Below are 19,617 nucleotides of genomic sequence, written 5' to 3' on the forward strand. Positions count from 1 at the left end.
TTGATGGAAGTGTGCTTAGCCAATTTTGGTTTTCAGCTATATAAGCTCCTGTATTTTCTGTTTACGGTAGAGCACCTCCGGCTGACTCTCCCTGTATGCACATGCTTGAATAAAGCTGGCCTCAGGCTTGTTCTGATCCAAACCACAATGTGTGGTTAATTTTCCACCACACCTAGAATGGCGGTACAATCCTGTAACATTGGATGCCATTTTGCCCTTCCGGGAACATACGATTCTCCACCACCGCTTGTAATTGACAGTTGATTTAAAAACCTTATTTCTGTGAGTAACCCCCCATTCTGCACACACTGAAATGCACATTTTACTTTTCTATGATGTCATTTATTGTATGCATTGATGTTGATTTTTCTACAGCATTTTTTATACTTCTAATGGCTTATTTTAAGTTCACAAGCCTTTTATAGATGCTACTTTTTTTGTTGTGATACATTTCAGGGATGTTCTTCATTCTGAAATATGTACTAATTTGTCCGGCCAAAGTCAAAGGTTCTTTAAAAAGAACTGTTCTGTTTCTCCTTTGCCTTAGTCAGGAGGACACAGTGCTGACCACACCTATCCTGTGGAAAAATTTACCATGTGTTGTGTTTGGATCAGAACAGCCTGAGGCTCCTTTATTACAAGCATGCAGGGAGAGACCACCATTCTGGCAGCTCTTTTGAAAAAGGGAACACAGAAGCTTATAGTATAGATCAAAACCATATTTCGTTACACATACTTCCTTATTAATATTTTCCCTTATTATGAATACAGCAAAAACAAGCTTTTCCTGTTATTCACAGTTTGTTCTTTTGCGTTTAAGGGCTTTCCTAACACTAATTGTTGCAGTCACATTAAACAAGATTGGCTGTTGCAATTGTGTCTTGTCAGTAATTTTCCACACTCTCTCCTCCTGCCCCTTGACCACTTACACAGTTTTCTTGACCAAATTTTAGGCCTACTCTTATTTTTCCTTTACACCTAGTTTACCTTTTGGTGAAACTGAAGTGCTTTGCCTCTTTTATGTTTTCACAGTGGGATCGCTATTGCAGATTAGTTACCCCATAGTATAAACACCCATTGTCTTATAGACACAGACTATACTACTGACTCTGATGTTAAATGAACCATTATTGTTGATGGGCTGAAAACTCTGGCACTGATTGTGTGGCTATTACTCCTGCTCTTTTGCCAGGCGCTGTGTCTGAATATCTGCGCCCATTTGTGAGGGCATCATGGAAAACCAGTTGAAGCATTTAAAACTAAAGGAATTAGCAGGGGATTCCACCCCCTCCCCCTAATTTCCCTTATTCCCTTCCCTTTACTCATTGAGGGCTTGTCTGCATGGTCTGACACTAAAGGTCTGAAGTTAATGCACATAAATACTAGCACCTTAAACCCCTGTGTGGACGCTCTCATTCAGAATTAAGGTGGCCTTAATTTTGACAGTGGCAGTCAGGGTAACCACAGACATGTGCAGGAAACCTTCCCCCAAAATTCTAATAATTATCAGACCTTTGATCTGTCTTGAACATTTTTAAAGTTTTGTATCATCCAGGTGTAACCCACATTAGGTTTTTCAAGTCCAAAGAGGAGGAGTGAAGCAGTGAGGCACTCATCTCACCTTTCCTGAGCATTGCGCTGGGTAGAAATGCCATTATGATATTTCACAGTTTTGGCCTGACTAAATTTCAATAAATGGGTTAAGGTTGAAATTTAAAGTGATCTGGCTCCTTCTCCCTGCCCTGCGCAGGTTAGGACATCTGTCCTGAGCAGGAGAATAAAGGCCGGATAGTGATGGTAGATCCTGCTGTGCAGGGAACCCCTTTATAAGCAACTTAGACAAAGTGGGGGCACTCTTCTCCCGTGAGAATGAACCAATTGATTAACGATTTTGGTGCTTTAAAATGTAAAGATTCCTCTTTGATCTCAGCCTTTAGAAGCTTGCTCACCACATGCTATGCAAACTTTATCTCTTACTAGCTAGGCACTGCCGGAAAATGTAACTTAGACTGCATTGTCTGTTACCTCTGTCTTACATGAGGATAGTTATATCAATGAGCCTGTGGCTGCAATAGGTCTGAGGACGCACCCTGAGAGGCGTAGCAAAAATATTTTCAGCTCATTATGATGTGTCTCAGCACACGTGCAGAGTGTGGGGCTGATCTTCTGGTTCCAAAGCATCCAGAAATAGACTGTAGCTGTAGTGACTAGACATGCTCTGTATTTGTTTCCAAAACTGTATAGGATGTCCACCCGGCAGGCCGCTCCCTTTTCATTCATCTGATAGCTCAGGCAATGAGAGCTTGCAGGGGAGATCTGGGTTTAAGACAGCCCTGTGTCACGGAGTCCCAGTCTTGGTGCTCTGGGGCGGCTCTGAATGAAGCCAGGCAGGACTCTAGTGTGGTGTGTCTCCCCTCGGAGACTGGCACCAGGGCAAGAAGCCTCCTCAGCTAAAGCACCTCCTGGGTCTGACATTGGAGCGAGCAGCACCCCTGTTCACATTGTGAGCTCCCCACAGGGAGTGCATCTGGTTGAGACACCTGGGGAAGACTTACACGCCCCTCAAAGGGGCCGTGCACCCCAGCTCTGCGGTCAGCAGTGACTCTCAGCCAGCTTGGAAAACAAGGGTTTGTAGTCGTTGGGAACACAGCGTAGAACAGAGCTTGTAGCACAGAAGTCAGGAGCATTCAGCAAAGTCCACCTTGGGGGAGATCCAGAGCCCTGGGCTCTCCTTGTTGAGTCCCAAAGCAGGAGACTGACCCACTTCCAGCCCCCCATCCTCAGTCACTCCCAGCTGCACTTCTCCATGCTTTGTCTCTTTCCTGGGCAAACAGGACACCTAACCTCCCCCTCTCTCTTTGTTCTCCAACATCTTTGCCTGGCTACTTGCAGAGGACGGGCTCCAGCCACCACTTGCCAGGATACAGAGTGTTCAGCCATTCTCTGTGCCCAGGCAACCAGTCTGCAGTCACCCCTGCCCTCTAGGGGTCTTCGCAATGATAACACACCCTTGTCCCACCACCTCGACGCTTGAGTAGCACATTGGGGACACTGAGGCACACACACATTATTCTGAGAAAACATTAAGAACATTCCCACTTTGTCACACCCTGGGATATCAGTGGGCTGCTCGGTGCAAGAGCATGCTTGTAGCTGCTGTGTGGGAAGGGTTTGCCGACAGCACTGATTGTAGTGTTGTGAAAGGAAAGAGACCCTGACATTCTTCACATCCGATGAACCCAGGTGCTTCTGCTACATACGGTCACATTACAGAGACTGAGGGCTGGTTCACAATGGCACATAGGCACCCAGACCCTAGGCTAAACACATAAATCCGGGATTAGGTGCCTAAATCCCAGTTTAGGCTCCATGGAGCCATACAAAACCCTTGACGAACCCCCTAGGTGCCAAAGCTCACTCAGCAGTAGTTATATTTTCAGGGTAAAAGTTACCGGGGGAACCTTAGTTTCTCCCTCTGAGCATGCTCCCTGCTAACTTCTCTGGAATATCTGGGTTTAGATATTGGTAACAGCTACAACTAGGAAATTGTGCTGGCTGCCATTTGTGCTGTAACGCCTGTGGGGAGTCCCAGGGGTGGGGTGGATGTGAGAGGTTTTGCCTACAGCCCAGTGATGAGTTAATGAAGCCCTACAAATCCCCACAGTGGCCTACCAGGGACAGCTCCATAGGCGGCACCCTGGCTGGGGCAGACATAAGGGGGTTTTGTCTAGAGCCCAGTGATGGGTTAATCTGGCCCTACAAATCACCAGAGGGAACTTGGCTGCAAAGCATTGACAAGTGACAACTTTGTTGCCCGAGTTAGGGGAGCAGGCTTTGTAGATTAGGCCCAGGGCTACTTACTCCTGTGGGAATTCTGCTCCAAAATAATTAAAAATTATGCGCCAAAAAATTAAAAATTCTGTGCACAATATTTTAAAATTTTACCAAATTCTGCATATTTTATTCCTCAAAATAACAGAATACAATCATGCCAGTTTCAATTATTTTGGGAATTTATTTCAAAATACCAGTCTGCAGGTATGTCTGTAACAATACAGAGAACAAAGAAATTCAGGAAATGTTTTTTGACAAATAGATTTCTTATTAGGCATATTAATGCAGAACTCTGAGTAATTATTCATTTAAACTACAATACAGAACCATATTTCCCGTGCCCCTCAGAAGCAATGAAAAGGCTTCGGGGTAGTCAGGGGTAACGGAGAAACTGAAGGAGAGGGAAGTAAATTGTTGGGAAGGAGCCTGGGTGTGAACTTGGAGAGTTTGGGGGTATGGGTGGGGAAAGCATGGAACAGGTTTTTTTGGGAGGTGAGGAGGGATTGTTAGAGAGCTTCCCCCTTGCAGACCCTGGCTGACCCCTAGCCACTCCCATTCAATCAGGCACATCTGCCCCTGTCCCCATCTGTTCCTGCCGCCCCATGTGTCCTTGCACCCCCTGTTCACATGTGTCCCTCCACCCTGACTCAGACACCCACTCCCTCTATCCTCATGTGTCTCTGTGCCCCCACTCAGCCACCCCTGTCTCTATGTGTCTTTATACCCCCTTCCCCCTGTTTCCATGTGTCTCTGTGTCCACACTCAGCCACCCTCTGTCCATATGTAGTTCTGCACCCACTCCCCCATCACCATGTGGCCCTGCACCTCCCTCCCCTCTGAGGCCCTGTGCCTCCACTCATTCAGCCCCTGCCACAGTCTGTCCTTCCCCACTAGCCCTTATGAGCACCTGTTTGACCCCACACACACCCCCCGCAGCACACCAAGCTATCTGTTTCCCCATAACCCCTGTCTCCTGACCTGGCCTGACAGGCACTGTGAACAAGGCAGGCTCTTTCTCTTCCCTAGGTGGCTGGGAGCTGCTGCTCTGTTCTATTGCCACAGCACTCTCTGGTGGGAAAAAGTTGGAACTGCAGATGTTAATTTCTGCTGAGAACTCCTGCTTTTCATGTGTCACAGCGGCCTCTGATAGGCAAAAGGCACAACTGCAGCAACATTTTGCCAGAAGCTTATTCTTCCCCCCCCCAAATATATATATATATATGACTCATTAACCATGCACGTGTGCAATAGTGCAAAACTCCCCCAGGTAGGTAGTAGCCAGCGAGCCACATGTGGAGACCAGAGACCATCTCTGACAAACTGCTGCCTGATCCAATCTCTTACCAGAGCGAATCACACGCAGAGTCAGTGTCACCGTGAAATGTGTCCCCTGATGTTCTGGGCAGCCACTTTAGGACCAGGACCCCTTCACCCCTGAATCCCGGTTGATATTGGGGACTCTCTGGAACAATCATGGGTTTCCACAGACATGCCCCTTCTCCCCCCTTCCAGGGATCAGAATGTCTCCTTTCTTTTCTCCCATTGCCTGGGTGGCTTTTACGGATGATGCCCCCATAGTGCTGTTGTCAGGGGACGTGGAAGCTCTGAGGGGCAGGATCTGGGGCAGGGAGGTTTCAGTGGAATGGGTGTATGGCTCGGGCCCACAAGGAGCTGGAGTGATGTGGGAGTAATCAGTGGGGTCCCTCATTCCCAGCAGCAGGAAGTGAATGGCAGTTCCTGCAGTAACTGGTCAGTGCTGTGCGGAATCCCCATTCCCGGCGGACTCCCTGGCTGCAGACAGGAGAGGTTTATACTGTAAGCCAGGAACATTCCCACTGCTCCCCAGGAGCCTCTCCCAGTGCAATAACCCCAGCCTAACCAGGGCCCCCCTTCCCAGGCCTCAGCTCCTGCTCCCAGGGAGGGCACCACTTGGAGGGAAGGTAAGAGAAACCTTCACCCCCTCTCCCCTCTCTGGGAGCCATGCCTCCCGTTTACACCTGGGCTGCACGGGGAGGAGGCTAAAGAGGTGCACCGGGATGTGTGGACAGGAGGGAGGAACAGGGATGCGTTAGGTGACAGGAGATGGGTGATGGGAATGCAGGGGGCAGGATGGGGGCAGGGAGGATGGGGCAATGGAGGGGAGTCAGGCTGTAGGAGGAGAATTATAGGGCTGAGGGGAATGAGAATGGAACAGAGGGAAGATGTGATGGGGGCACTGTGAGGGAAAGGGGGGATGTTGGGAGGGGAGGCTGGAGGGAGAATGTGAGAGCAAGTGCAGACTGGCTGTGGCAGGGAGAAGGCAGAGGGGTGGGGAGAGATACAAGGGCAGCTCCCCCGCCCCATGGGGTAGGTGAGGATGAGGGACTTCCTCACCCAGCAGCCAGTGGGGAATTTTTTTCCTGGAACTGGTCAAACTAGCATGTGAGGTGAGGAGACTATCCCCTCAGGGCTCGGAAACTACAAAGCAGCCTCCTCCCTTCCCTGCACACCCTGCTTCCAATTTCTTATTTGATTTAAAAATAAAAGGGACACACTCCTGATTTTGGGTCTGTCTCCTGAGTGTTTGGGGCTGCTCCAGGCCCTGGTTTGATTTCCATGCAGAATTCAGATCTCAGCCAGACCCCTTGTCAGACTGGAGTAACTGCTGGTTGTTGCAGGAGGTGAGTGCAGATGGGCCAGTGAAATCAGCATCCTCCTGCCTGTCCCTGGGGGCAGCAGGGGCAGGACAGAGAGACTCATCCTTATCTGCTGCCACCAAAGGGCTCTGGTTATTGCTAAGGAAGAGGAGGAGACTGGTGTGTGCGTCTCTCGCTGCTCATGTTATTAGAGCTCTGGAGTTGAGCTCCCTGGGTCACAAGCTGCTGCCTCCTCCATTTTGACGGGGAACTCCAGATGGACATGCTGCTCCTTAGCCAGCAGAGGAGAGACCTCTGTTAAAGCGCCTCTGTGCCCAGCCTAGGTGGGGACATTCTCCGGTGGCTGGAACCAGTCCATGGGACATCCCCTGGGTCTTCGGACACCGGCTCCTCAGCTGGAGCCTGCAAGTGATGGAGAGACCTGGGGGACAGGGCTGGGGCCAGGCAGGAAAGTGACTCTGCACAAAGGGCCCCTTTCAGGAACCTGCTGGTGAGTTTGGCCTATGTGGGCATGGGGGCTTCCTGTGTGTCTGCAAGTCCCAGAGCTGCTGCCCCCATGGACACAGCCAGGTTCAAACTCCGGTTAGCAGTGGCAGTGGCTGATCTGCCTAATGAGAGCAAAGGCTCAAGACAATGGGGCAGTCACCAGTTCTCCCAGGGGGAGGGAAGATGATAAAAAGGGAGAGTGGAGAGACTGGAAGGGGCAGCAGTAGCAACAATTGGGTACAGAGGTTCCCAGCTCCCAGACCTACCTGGATTAATTCCCTGCACCATCCTGGTCAGATTGACTCTCCTGGGAACAAGGGGAAGAGCTTAGAAAAGAAAAGCCAGTTGCTGACTCTGCTGAACCCCGCATTATCTGGGGAGGAAGGGGGCAGCTAGAGGGGGTTACATGATAATGTCATGGGGAACCCCCATAGTGGCTCTTTTGATTCTGCTCTTTTTCTAGCATTTGGCGCAGAGATGCTTTTACTGGGAGGGTTTAAAAGTGGCCCTGGTGGGTTTAGTTCTGCTGGGAGGGGCCTGACCTGGCAGCATGGCAGAGTCTAGAGCGTGTGTCTGCAGAGAGGGAGCCTGGGAGGAATTGGGGTGTGAAATGGACTCGAGCTGCTTCTGTAACCTCCCCATCGCCCCTCTCACCCTGACAGGCTGAGGAATCACGTCCAGATTTTGCTCCAGATCATGCGGTCTTCCAGGGGACAGGGAAGGAAAATGGCTATAATGGAGTCAGCTCAGGTAGGGGATTTTCAGGGAGCTGCAGGGGGGTTTTGTAGAAGGGGAGGGGCAGAAAAGACTCAGGATGAAGCAGGGAGGGGACAGAGTGTGATAAACCTGCTGATTTTCTGAGCAGGTCCATTGAAGTGGGGGGTGGGGGCAGGGGCGGAGAGACACTCCCCCATTTCTCAATAAGGACACAACCCCCTTTGGCAGGACTGGGAACATTTTCCAGACTCCCAGTGCTGGAGCCTGAACCCACTAGCCAGGGGCTGCTGTGAAATACGAAGGGAAGCTGTCAAGGTTCCTGTCCCTGTCCCCAGCTCAGAGCTCTGCTTCCTGTATCAGCCTGTGGCTGGCAGGCGTGTGGTAAATGAGAAGACCCTGCCCTGCTCCGTCATCTGTGGGGGACAAGCAGCTCTCACTTTCTCCCCACTCCCTGAAGCCTCCTGGCTGCTCTGAGCAGGGTGGGAGAGGAATTCTGCTACACTGGTCCTCCCAGAGCTTCCAAGATGATTTTATTTTTTTCTTTCTTCCTTTCCCATGACTAGTGTGATTGTGGCTGGGGCAGCAGGTGCTGAGTGGGGGACTCTTGTTGTTTCAGATGCTAGTGACCTTCGAGGAGGTGGCTGTGTATTTCACAAAGGGTCAGGGAGCTCTGCTAGATGCTGGTCAGAGAGCCCTCTACAGGGATGTCATGCAGGAGATTTACGAGATGGTGACCTCACTGGGTAAGGGATTCCCGTCCCCGCAGTTATGAGAAAATGTAGGGCCTGCATTGCTGAATCTGGTCAGGTTCTTCCCTGGTCAGTTAGATTGAAGGGTAATGGGTTTTATAATCCACAGCTGCCATGTGAGAGAGACCTGAATCTCCATACCCTCATCATTGGGATAAGGGTGTCAAACCTAATGGACATGCTAAACCATCCCCATCCATCCAGCTTTCAAGGGGGAGAAGCCGTGTATTCTCCCATCTATATTGTTTCTCATTCGCACAGATAATCCCTGTTCACCTGCCTCCATGGGAATTACTCCAGCCATAGGGAAGGCTCTGCAGATTTAGAAATAGGCAGGGGTTCTCTAGAGCTGTGTGTGCATCAGCAAAGCCCCCAAAGTGCACAGATCCTGGGAACTGCTAGTGAGGGCGTAACAGTTCTCTTCATCTCCCCAGATGTCTCCCCGCACCAAGGGGGCTCAGTGACAATGTTCCCATCCCCTTGGATATTTTCCCAGCACAGCACCGGGACATGGAATGCCCTTTATGACAGACACTCTCTCAATGCTCCATGCATCCTCATCTGGTCTGATTTCACCCCCTGCGCAGAGTTTCCCATTCCCAAACCTGAGCTGATCGCCCGGCTGGAACGAGGGGAAGAGCCGTGGGTGCCCGATCTCCAGACCTCAGAGGAAAGAGAGATCTCAAGTGGCACCTGCACAGGTGAGGACTGGCATAGAGACCATCTGGCTAATGAAGGTAAAAGTTGAGAATCCCAAAAATGTGGTATGAGTAAAAGCCCCGAGTTCTTCCTCATCTCACCTAAAGCAGGGCTGGCGTCAGCAGATATCGCTCAGGCTCTCCACCCGTCCTGTTAGCTACACAAATTTCCTTCCCACCTTTCCTTCCCTCTGAGTGTTTGGGAGGGATGTGGAGGCAGAATCCAATTGCTCAGTCTTCACAGCATTAGCGTGTTGGGTTTTCTGTCGGTGCTATTCCTCTTTCTCCCTAGCACAATGACTCCTGTCTGGATTGTCTCTCTCCCAGCAGGTGATGAGAGAGTGAATGAGAAGGAGGAGGAGAATCATCATGAGCACGTTCCTGGGGAAGTGGAACCACAGGGGAGGTTTCTGGGAAGAGGTGAAGGGAATTTTTCCCAGTGCTTGGAAGAGGGAGAAGCCCGGGGAAATAGGCACAGGTCAGAGAAGCTGCTGGTTAACTCCCCAAGGAAGAAAGTGGATGAATCCATTAAATGTTGGGAAGGAGACAAGGATCCCACAGCCCAGCAGACAAATCCCAAGGAAGAAAAACCCTATCAGTGTCTCGAATGTGGGAAAGGATTCATTCTGAGATCACACCTTGTGACACATCAGACAATCCATACTGGACAGAAACCCCTTCAATGCTTGCACCATGGAGAAAGCTTCAATAACCGCTCAGACCTCAATAACCATAGGAGAAACCACATGGGAGAGAATCCCTATCAATGCCTTGAGTGCGGGAAACATTTCAGTGGGGAGTCAGCACTAATTATACATCAGAGAATCCACACACGAGGGAAACCCCATAAGTGCTCAGACTGTGGGAAAGATTTCACACGTAGATCAGCCCTTGTTATACATCAGGTAATCCACACAGGAGAGAGACCCCATAAGTGCTTGGACTGTGAGAAAACTTTTATACGTAGGTCAGACCTTGTTAAACATCAGGCAATCCACACAGGAGAGAGACCACATAATTGCTTGAATTGTGGGAAAAGTTTCATGTGGAGATCAGCCCTTATTCAGCATCAGGCAATCCACACAGGAGAGAGACCCCATAAGTGCTTGGACTGTGAGAAAACTTTTATACGTAGGTCAGACCTTGTTAGACATCAGGCAATCCACACAGGACATAGACCACATAATTGCTTGAATTGTGGGAAAAGTTTCATGTGGAGATCAGCCCTTGTTCAGCATCAGGCAATCCACATAGGAGAGAGACCCCATAAGTGCTTGGACTGTGAGAAAAGTTTTATACGTAGGTCAGATCTTGTTAACCATCAGGTAGTCCACACAGGAGAGAGACCCCATAAGTGCTTGGGTTGTGAGAAAAGTTTTATACGTCGGTCAGCCCTTGTTAGACATCAGGCAATCCACACAGGAGAGAGACCCCATAAGTGCTTGGACTATGAGAAAACTTCTGTACGTAGGTCAGACCTTGTTAAACATAATTGCTTGGATTGTGGGAAAAGTTTCACAAACAGATCAGCCCTTGTTAGACATCAGGCAATCCACACAGGAGAGAGACCCCATAAGTGCTTGGATTGTGGGAAAAGTTTCCTGTGGAGATCAGCCCTTGTTCAGCATCAGGCAATCCACACGGGAGAGAGACCCCATAAGTGCTTGGACTGTGAGAAAACTTTTATACGTAGGTCAGAGCTTGTTAAACATCAGGCAGTCCATACAGGAGAGAGACCCCTTAAGTGCTTGGATTGTGGGAAAAGTTTCCTGTGGAGATTAGCCCTTGTTCAGCATCAGGCAATCCATACAGGAGAGAGACCCCATAATTGCTTGGATTGTGGGAAAAGTTTCACAAACAGATCAGCCCTTGTTAGACATCATGCAGTCCACACAGGAGAGAGACCCCATAAGTGCTTGGTCTGTGGGAAAAGTTTCATGCAGAGGTCAGACCTTGTTAAACATCAGGCAGTCCATACAGGAGAGAGACCCCATAAGTGCTTGGATTGTGGGAAATGTTTCCTGTGGAGATCAGCCCTTGTTCAGCATCAGGCATTTCACAGAGGAGAGAGACCCCATAAGTGCTTGGACTGTGAGAAAAGTTTTATACGTAGGTCAGACCTTGTTAAACATCAGGTAGTCCATACAGGAGAGAGACCCCATAAGTGCTTAGACTGTGGAAAAAGTTTCAGAGACAGATCAGCCCTTTTTAAACATCAGGCAATCCACACAGGAGAGAGACCCCATAAGTGCTTGGATTGTCGGAAAAGTTTCACAAACAGATCAGCCCTTTTTAAACATCAAGCAATCCATACAGGAGAGAGACCCCATAAGTGCTTGGATTGTCGAAAAAGTTTCACAAACAGATCAGACCTTGTTAAACATCAGGCAATCCACAAAGGCGACAGACACCATAAGTGCTTAGACTGTAGCAAAAGTTTCACATGGAGATCAGTCCTTGTTAGACATCAGGCAATCCACACAGGAGAGAGACCCCATAAGTGTTTGGACTGCGAGAAAAGTTTTATACGTAGGTCAGACCTTGTTAGACATCAGGCAATCCACACAGGAGAGAGACCCCATAATTGCTTGAATTGTGGGAAAAGTTTCAGACAGAGATCACACCTCATTAAACATGGGATAATCCACACAGGAGCTAAATTTCTGTGACACATGGCCAGAAAGGGTTAAGAAACTTGCAGAATAATTGACCCAGATTCAACTTTTAGAGACATATTCAAAAAGTGTGAATATGGTAAAAAATGGTAAATACAGCCATTCCACGTTAGATAGACTAGAACTTCGAAATGTAAACTTTTATTTTTAAAGACCTGGAAGAAGATGGTAACTATAGTAGTCTATGTTTACCTTTATCTTGTTAGAGGTTAACAATGTAAAGAAACAGTTCCTGTCTAGGGTTGTATTCTGTTAAGTCAGAGATCAAAAGGGAATATTAACATTTAGATGAAACTTGGGTGTAATAATGTCATTGTCTGCATGTCTCTTTAAAGTCTGTGGTTAACTGTCTATGAACTGCTTTATGGATAATTACCTTATGTTAATCCTTGTAATTAATTACCTGTGACGTTTAGGAAATAGAAGCTTACTTCAAAAGCCTATTGTTCACCCAAGAACTGCCTGCTGATGAGAGACAGCAAAAATCTCTAGAAAAACTCTTGGGACCTGATCCTTTTATCTCAGATCTTCTTAAACTTTATTTGTGGGGGTGGAGAGTTTGAGTCTTAAGACTGAGATCTCCAGTCCAGCTGGATCCCCCTGATATTGAACACTGGACATTGGACTAGAACGTGATGACATGATTCTGAAAAGGACGCTTTGCAATTCTAAAGCACCATCTCTGCAGTGAAACTGCCCTAAGGACTCTATTCATGTCTGTGTATAATGATCTTTTAACCAATACTGTCTCTCTTTTCTTCTTTTAATAAATTTTAGTTTAGTTAATAAGAATTGGCTGTAAGCATGTATTTGTGTAAGAACTCTAGTGTTCACTAACTTGGCGGATAATGTGTCTGATCCTTTGAGATTGGTAGAACTTTTTATATGATAAACAAACCCCACCATATTTCACTGGATTGTCTGGGAGGGAGCCCAAGGCTGGTTGCTTCAAGGGAACTGTGCTTTCACCTCTGTGTAGCCAGTAAGGTATTGTAGAAGCTGTTTTGTTGCTGGCTTGGTGAATTGAAATATTGGAATAGCCACCAATTTTGAGGATTGTCTGCCCCATTCTTTGCAATTTGCCCTATATGAGGAATCTCATTGTGCCCCCCCCCACCTTGTCACAACTTCACAAATGCCTTGCCTGTGGGAAAACGTTTCATTCAGTGATCGCACCTCATTAAACATCAGAGAATCCACCCAGGTGTGAGTGACCCTAGGAACAGCTTGATTGCAGGAAAAGACTCAATCCGAGCTCACACATCCGTGACCCGCACACAGAGAGACCTTGAATGTGGGGGAAGATTCATTAGGTGCTCCCGGAGTATCAGGCATCAGCAAATCCACACATGGAAGAAACCTCTGAGATTTTTTCAATGTGGAAAATGTTCCACATGGCGCTAACTCCATACTGCACACCAGAGACTCCTCCATACCTGGGGGAAATTCTCTTAGTGTCCTGACTAGGGCTGGTCACAATGGTCTTGTTGTTGGGATTAGCCAGTGCATCTCTGTGACCCTCCACCAGATTTCCTGGTGTAAACTGTCTGATGCTGGGAGAACAGGTGCCAGCACATGCCAGAGCCCTAGACGAATTCACTTGTGTATTAGGATAGATCAAAGTTATTGTGAAATGTATAAGAGGGTATTTGGTGTTTAAACTTCATGACAACTAATGGGACATTACTTGCATTGTTTTCACTTAACAGTATCTTGTTATAATGTCGTAGCGAACATTTCCATATACCCCTGTAACTAAATAACTCATCAAATGAGGAAGAAGCCTCATGGAACACAAATGAAGAACTTGAACAGAAAAGAGCTAATTCAAAGAAAGTGGGTGTAGTGTGTGAGAATAGGGACTGGGAGCAACGTAATATGATGTGATTTTTGTTTAAGTGACCTTTTATCCCAAAGTCCAGTTTGTTTGGGTGGCAAGACAGACTGGAGAGTCTGAGGGGACTGTCTGTGAGTCTAGGGTAAGACTGGGATAGTGATCCAGGAGTTCACATTTGTCACTAGTTTGGTGAAATCTAATTACCAGTTTGGGGTATCTACCTGTTTTTCTGCCAGGCTGCTTGTAGGTTGGCACTCATAGCTGTGAACCACTCCAGAGAATGTGACAAACCTTGAGCATCTTATCTATTCTGATCCCCTCCGTTAGCAGAGTGATCGTTAGTCCCTGAGTTCCCCCTCTGGGGCTGGATTGTCTCATTTCCAGATAGTCTCACATTACCCTAGGCGGTGCTGAAAAGCATTTAGTATTTGTACATTTTCTCCCTTATGTGCCAGAATTAAACAGATGCTAAAAAAAGTGGGAGCAAGGACAGTGAAATATGGTGTTTTAGCTTCTGTGCTATTTCAGGACGATGGGGTGAATCCGAAGGATTCCCTCCTTCCCCCGGCACAATCACCGTCCACACTCGACATAGCAGCCTCTATCCTAGCAATGCAGAGTTTTATCCTGTCCCTGTTCTACCTCTGCACCTCCCAAGGTGTCACTTTCTGCCATGTCCCTGGCTCTCCATGCTTAGGAAACACAGTTTTGATGTCCATGATCCTAAGTCAGAGCCCTGAGGGCTGGAGAAGGAAGTGTCACAAACCAGGAAGGAAATCCAAATGAATCTGAAGGCACATTTTGACCTTTCTGATCTTATAGCCCTGTTTGTATCTCTTGGTAAAATTGCTTTCAATTTTTGTCTAGGCTAGTCCAGATCATTTGTAGATGGGAAGCTGGTTTGTGAGTTTTTGGTTTATTATGATGATGCTAAAACTTTTGTAAGTAACACGACAAAATAATGAGGCGAGAAGTAAAGCAGGTCTAGCCCCTTTAGAAGAAAATGGGTACACTTATTTTCTGGATTTTGAGTCTTCAGGTTCTCTAGGATTTCACATTATGAATGCGAAAATGTTTTATCACCCACCCTGTATTGTGGCTTTTTCTCTGTTCCCGAAGGCTGTTTGGTCACGTACTTGGATGTTAGATTAGTCTGCCAGGATGTAGCTCAGATTTATTGATGGTGTTAGGGGGCTTATTCCTTCACCCACTTACTTCCCTGGTCCTTCTCGCATGAACAGAGACAACAATACCCGAAGTCCAAAGGTGCAAACAATTCGATGTTTATTGGGGTGAACTTCCAGCAAGCATGATTCCAGTTTCCTTCCTTAGTGTCCCCCTTCCCAGCTCTGACACCACGGAGCCTTACACCTGTGTCCCTGTTCCCATTCCTGCCCTTAGCCAAACATGATCCAATTTCCCCACCCCCATTCCCTGTTCCCATTTCCCCCACCCATCCACTTCCAGATTGACTGCAGACTACATAGTAAAACTTAAGTTCTGCTTAGCTATACCTTAACCAACCATTTTCCTGAAATTTAACTAACCAATCCTAACATGATTCTGTAATCATTATATCCCAGTTATATCCCACCACCTTAATTAGTTTACACCCAGCAAAATTAATTATACAGCAGACAGAAACAATCACAGAACCAGACAGAGATTATGCAGACAAACAATGGGGATATGTTTCAGAGTAGCAGCCATGTTAGTCTGTATTCGCAAAAAGAAAAGGAGTACTTGTGGCACCTTAGAGACTAACAAATTTATTAGAGCATAAGCTTTCGTGAGCTACAGCTCACTTCATCGGATGCATCCGATGAAGTGAGCTGTAGCTCACGAAAGCTTATTCTCTAATAAATTTGTTAGCCTCTAAGGTGCCACAAGTACTCCTTTTCTTAATGGGGATATGGGGACTACAGTGATAGAACAAACACAGAAATGAGGATTTCACATCCCAGCTATTGATAAGTGAGTTCTTGCCAGACAAGATGCTATCAAACTAAGTTTCCTTTTACATCTTCTAGACACTTCCCTTTCTCTGGAGGCGATGGGCACTATCAGGACAGGATTGTATCCGAACAGCCCAATAGCACCTTATTTCAATGTGACTAGGTTGGAATGTGAGGATGTGACCGGTCACTTCGCAGCCTATGGCTGCCCCTGCTGCTTGGCCAAAGGCCTTAGCCTAAGCATAGGGCCTCAGACTGTCACAGTGAGAGAAGGACCTTACACCCGCAGACAGTGATTTTGATTCTTTCTTTTACACCTCTGTAACTAGCCTTGTGATAAGAATACACCTAAATTCTTAGAGTATAGGCCTTTACAGACAGGACTGAATATCTATCTCCTAACAGACTGCTTCATGAAACAAATGCTCATTTGCAAGAACGGTCCTTTTCAAATAAATGTTTATCTTTTTCTATCCCTTGTCAAGTGATTTTTTTTCTTTGAACAATGACAATTATCAATATCCCTCAGCACAAAAACTGAGGGTGCAAGCTAGATTCACTCTCCCAGAGGCAGACACTGAAATGGGGAAAGAAGTTACTGCCTGATCCCTGCAGTGGTGTGGGGCATAGCCAGGAGGCGTAGAGGGTGGGAGATGGGGGTGGGGGGAACGGAGCTGGGAATCTGCTGGGTTTGCACCTGAGAGCCAGGCAGCTGAGGCTGAGAACTGTGAACTCGCTGCATCAGAGCCTGTCATAACCATACAGCTAAGGGTAGCCTAGAATTCCTCCATACCTGTAAGGGGTTAAGAAGCTCAAATAACCTGGTTGGCACCAGACCAAAAGGACCAATGGGGAAAGAAGATACTTTCAAATCTTGGGGGGGAAGGCCTTTTTTTGTGCTCTTTGTTTGTGCTTTCTGATGGGGCTGAGAGAGGCCAGGGAGAAATCCATCTCCTCCAACCAATCCTGAACCAGTCTCTAATATTACAAAAATAGTAAGTAAAGCCAGGCAAGGTGTGTTAGAATATCTTTTGTTTTAGCTTGTGAATTTCCCCTTTGCTAGAGGGAGGTTTATTCCTGTTTTTTGTATCTTTGAAACTAAGCCGAGAGGGAGTTCCTCTGTGTTTGTGAATCTTTTGTTACCCTGTAAAGTTATCTTCCCTCCTGATTTTATAGAGGTGATTCTTTTACCTTTACTTTAAATAAAATTCTTCTTTTCAGAACCGGATTGATTTTCAGTGTCCTATAGACCCAGGGGTTTCGGTCTCTGCTCAGTTTGTAACCAATTGGTTAGGATATTATTCTCAAGCCTCCCCAGGAAAGGGGGTGTAGGGCTTGGGGGATATTTTGTGGGAATAGGAGCTCCAAGTGGTCCTTCCCTGATTCTTTGTTTAAATCACTTTGTGGTGGCAGCATACCGTCCAAGGACAGAGGATTTGTGCCTTGGGGAAGTTTTTAACCTAAGCTGGTAGAAATAAGCTTCGGGGGGCTTCCATGTGGGTCCCCGCATCTGTACCCCAGAGTTCAGAGTGGGGAGGGAACCCTGATAAAGCCAGAGAGAGAAAGGGATTCTCCTGCGAGAGTCCGGTCAAGTGGTGCCTGAATTGTAAAATGCTGTGAATCCTGCCCAAGAGGAATGTTGTGTTAAGGGGGCAGCGTCTCCTGATTGCTGAGAGGATGAGGCTGGGCCGAGGTGAGGAGGAGGCCAGGGATGTCAGGAGACCTGGGCAGGTTTCAAGCCAGGCAGATCCCTATTGTGGAGGCCAGAGGGAGATGAGGAGCCTGACAGCCCAACTGGTCACCCCCTCCCCATCTACCGCTGTGTCCTGTGTGGGGACGATAGCCACTGTCTCTGCCCCACTCACCCCAACCTGCATCCCTCTAACCTGAGCTCTTTGGAGTCCCTGCTCTCGGGGGATTTGCTTTTGTGACGGGCTCCCAGCACCTCTCACGGCTTATCGGCATGTTTCTCCCAATGTGTAGCTGTTGCTCTGTTGCTGGAGTTGGGTGGAGCAGTGGGCTGGGCTGGGACTGAACTGAGCTGGGCTGGAGCTGGGGAAAGGAGTCGGCCTTTTGCTTGTCCTTTGGAATAATAAAGTTGAATTTAGTTTCTCCCACTCCCAGTCTCCTTTGTGTTGCATGAAATGGCTGCCAACTGCAGAGGTAAGGTGAAAGGTAAAGGCGATGCAGACGTGATCTGGGATGGAAATGCACAGAGAGGTCACCCAGCCAACTTCATCCCTGCCCTGTCACAAGCTCCTCAAACTTCCCGACGAGAGAAAACTCACTGAAAAATTGTGCCTCCCTCCCTGACCCCAGTACAAATCAGGAACAGTCTGATTGGCCTCCCGGGCTCATCCTCCTCTCCCTCCCCCTGGTACTAATCAGGAGTAATCCCACTGGGGCCATGTGACCTGTCTACACCAGCGTGAAGTTGTTGTGAGGGGAGAATCAGGCCATTGGCCTCTAGGTCTATTTGTAGGAGATATACTCACCCATTGTGCTAAAGCGATTGTGATCACTGAGCTGGGTTTCCCAAAGCCCCTGTTCTCTCAGCCTTACCACCAGTGTTCCCTCTAATTTTTCCCACCCATGTGCAGAATGAAGTTTGTTATGTGCACCTATATGGAGGTGATGGGTGACACATTACCTTCATATCAGTGCACATAATAAAATTCATGTGGTGGGGGTGGGTCTGAGGGATTCAGAGTGTGGGAGGGGGCTCAGGGCTGAGGCAGAGGGTTGGGGTGCAGGGGTGTGAGGGCTCCGGCTGGGGGTGTGGGCTCTGGGGTGGGGCCGGGGATGAGGGGTCTGGGATGCAGGAGAGTGCTCCGGGGCTACATCAGGGATAGAGGATTCCACCCAGTTCTGTCTCCCCACGGCAGTACCTGGGCTGGGAGGGGAGAGGCACCTCTCCCCATTGTGGCTGCAGGATAGGCTCCCCTAGACTGGCCCCCGCAGGTCCAGGCCAGGGCTAGGTTCAGGGAGGGGTGCCCCATGATAGGGCTGGGCCAGGCCGCCCTGACCGCAGCTGGGCTGGGCCAGGCCAACACGGCTGGGTCTCGGCTGGGCTGCCTGGCTGCAACTGGATTCAGGCCGTGCTGCCCAGCCGTGGCTGGTTCCAGGCCGGGCCACCTGGGTTTGGGTTTGGCTGGGCCACGCTGCTGCAGCTGGGTCCAGGTTGGGCCGCCTGGGTTCGGGGCTGGGCCAGGCCACCACGTCTGGGTTTGGGCCGGGCTACGCCACCGCGGCTGCGTCTGGCTCTGGGCTGGTCCACCCAGGTTCGGGCTGGACCATCCTGGCCGTGGCTGGCTCTGGGCCGCACTGCACTGCCCCATGCTTGGCTGGGTGCAGGCCGGGACGCCCAGGTTCGTGGCCAGGCCCTGCCACCCGGGTTCAGGTTTGGGGCCAGGCTGGGCCACTACGGCTGGGGCCGGGCTAGGGTAGGTCCACCCCAGTTGCAGCAGGTCCAGTCCACGGCATACTTGGGGCTGGGCGGTGGCCCTGGCCATGGCAGCTTGGGCGCTGGTCTTGGTTGGGGCCAGAGGAGGGGCGCCCCTCTCCCGGCCATGGCAGGTCTCCAGGTGGGTTCGCTGCGTGGCACTAAATAGGCTGCTTACAGGGAACTTAGCTCACCACCTGCCTAATTTTACCCCAGTCCCTTTGCAATCACTGGGGCTAGGGGCTGAAAGATTGTGGAAATGGGAGGGAATGTTATAGCTGAAATCTCACATCTCTTGAAAGGTTAATGTTAATGAAATCTGCTTTGCTCTCCTGCTTGGACATTTTATCTGGAGCTCCCAGGGACAGGAAGGAGCAAGATATACCATCGTGGCTACCAAACCTCGCTGTGTTCTGGTACCCACATAGCACGGTTGGGCTTTCATCATCCTGATGCTCAAGGACGACCTGACCAAGGCTAGCCAGAGCGGGGAAACCAGCCAACATCCCAGGGGATAGCTCAGTGGTTTGAGCATTGGCCTGCTAAACCCAGAGTTGTGAGTTCAATCCTTGAGGGGGCTATTTAGGG

General features: G+C 48.8%; 8 protein-coding genes across 23 annotated transcripts in view; 4 read left to right on the top strand and 4 right to left on the bottom strand.

Annotated features, from left to right (window-relative positions):
* LOC119843336 (butyrophilin subfamily 1 member A1-like) overlaps positions 1 to 19,617 on the top strand; it is a 1,931,986-nt gene that overhangs the window by 1,416,259 nt on the left and 496,110 nt on the right. The window lies entirely within an intron of this gene.
* LOC119843287 (zinc finger protein 850-like) overlaps positions 1 to 19,617 on the bottom strand; it is a 1,467,609-nt gene that overhangs the window by 825,516 nt on the left and 622,476 nt on the right. The window lies entirely within an intron of this gene.
* The window catches only part of LOC119843274 (zinc finger protein 850-like), a 1,382,451-nt gene that overhangs the window by 527,722 nt on the left and 835,112 nt on the right, over positions 1 to 19,617 (top strand). The window contains exons 1-3 of one of the 10 annotated variants that reach the window (XM_043496613.1): positions 4,491 to 5,860; positions 6,003 to 7,706; positions 8,290 to 8,416. The exons of 7 other annotated variants lie outside the window; for them this stretch is intronic. In XM_043496613.1, coding sequence (XP_043352548.1) covers positions 7,653 to 7,706; positions 8,290 to 8,416 — 181 coding nt within the window. In that variant the 5' untranslated portion in view covers positions 4,491 to 5,860; positions 6,003 to 7,652. Of the gene's footprint in view, positions 1 to 4,490; positions 5,861 to 6,002; positions 7,707 to 8,289; positions 8,417 to 19,617 lie in introns of those variants that run through there. 2 more of the 10 variants (XM_043496614.1, XM_043496612.1) reach the window with 2 other exon arrangements.
* LOC119843356 (zinc finger protein RFP-like) overlaps positions 1 to 19,617 on the bottom strand; it is a 1,128,717-nt gene that overhangs the window by 510,526 nt on the left and 598,574 nt on the right. The gene's annotated exons all lie outside the window — the stretch shown is intronic.
* The window catches only part of LOC119843308 (butyrophilin subfamily 1 member A1-like), a 910,188-nt gene that overhangs the window by 491,764 nt on the left and 398,807 nt on the right, over positions 1 to 19,617 (bottom strand). The window lies entirely within an intron of this gene.
* LOC119843334 (E3 ubiquitin-protein ligase TRIM39-like) overlaps positions 1 to 19,617 on the bottom strand; it is a 707,078-nt gene that overhangs the window by 391,827 nt on the left and 295,634 nt on the right.
* The window catches only part of LOC119843309 (butyrophilin subfamily 1 member A1-like), an 845,206-nt gene that overhangs the window by 335,987 nt on the left and 489,602 nt on the right, over positions 1 to 19,617 (top strand). The window lies entirely within an intron of this gene.
* Positions 1 to 19,617, top strand: part of LOC119843327 (E3 ubiquitin-protein ligase TRIM11-like) — a 790,215-nt gene that overhangs the window by 246,829 nt on the left and 523,769 nt on the right.

This window comes from Dermochelys coriacea, chromosome 14 (assembly GCF_009764565.3).
Source record: "Dermochelys coriacea isolate rDerCor1 chromosome 14, rDerCor1.pri.v4, whole genome shotgun sequence".
Taxonomy (NCBI): Eukaryota; Metazoa; Chordata; order Testudines; family Dermochelyidae; genus Dermochelys; species Dermochelys coriacea.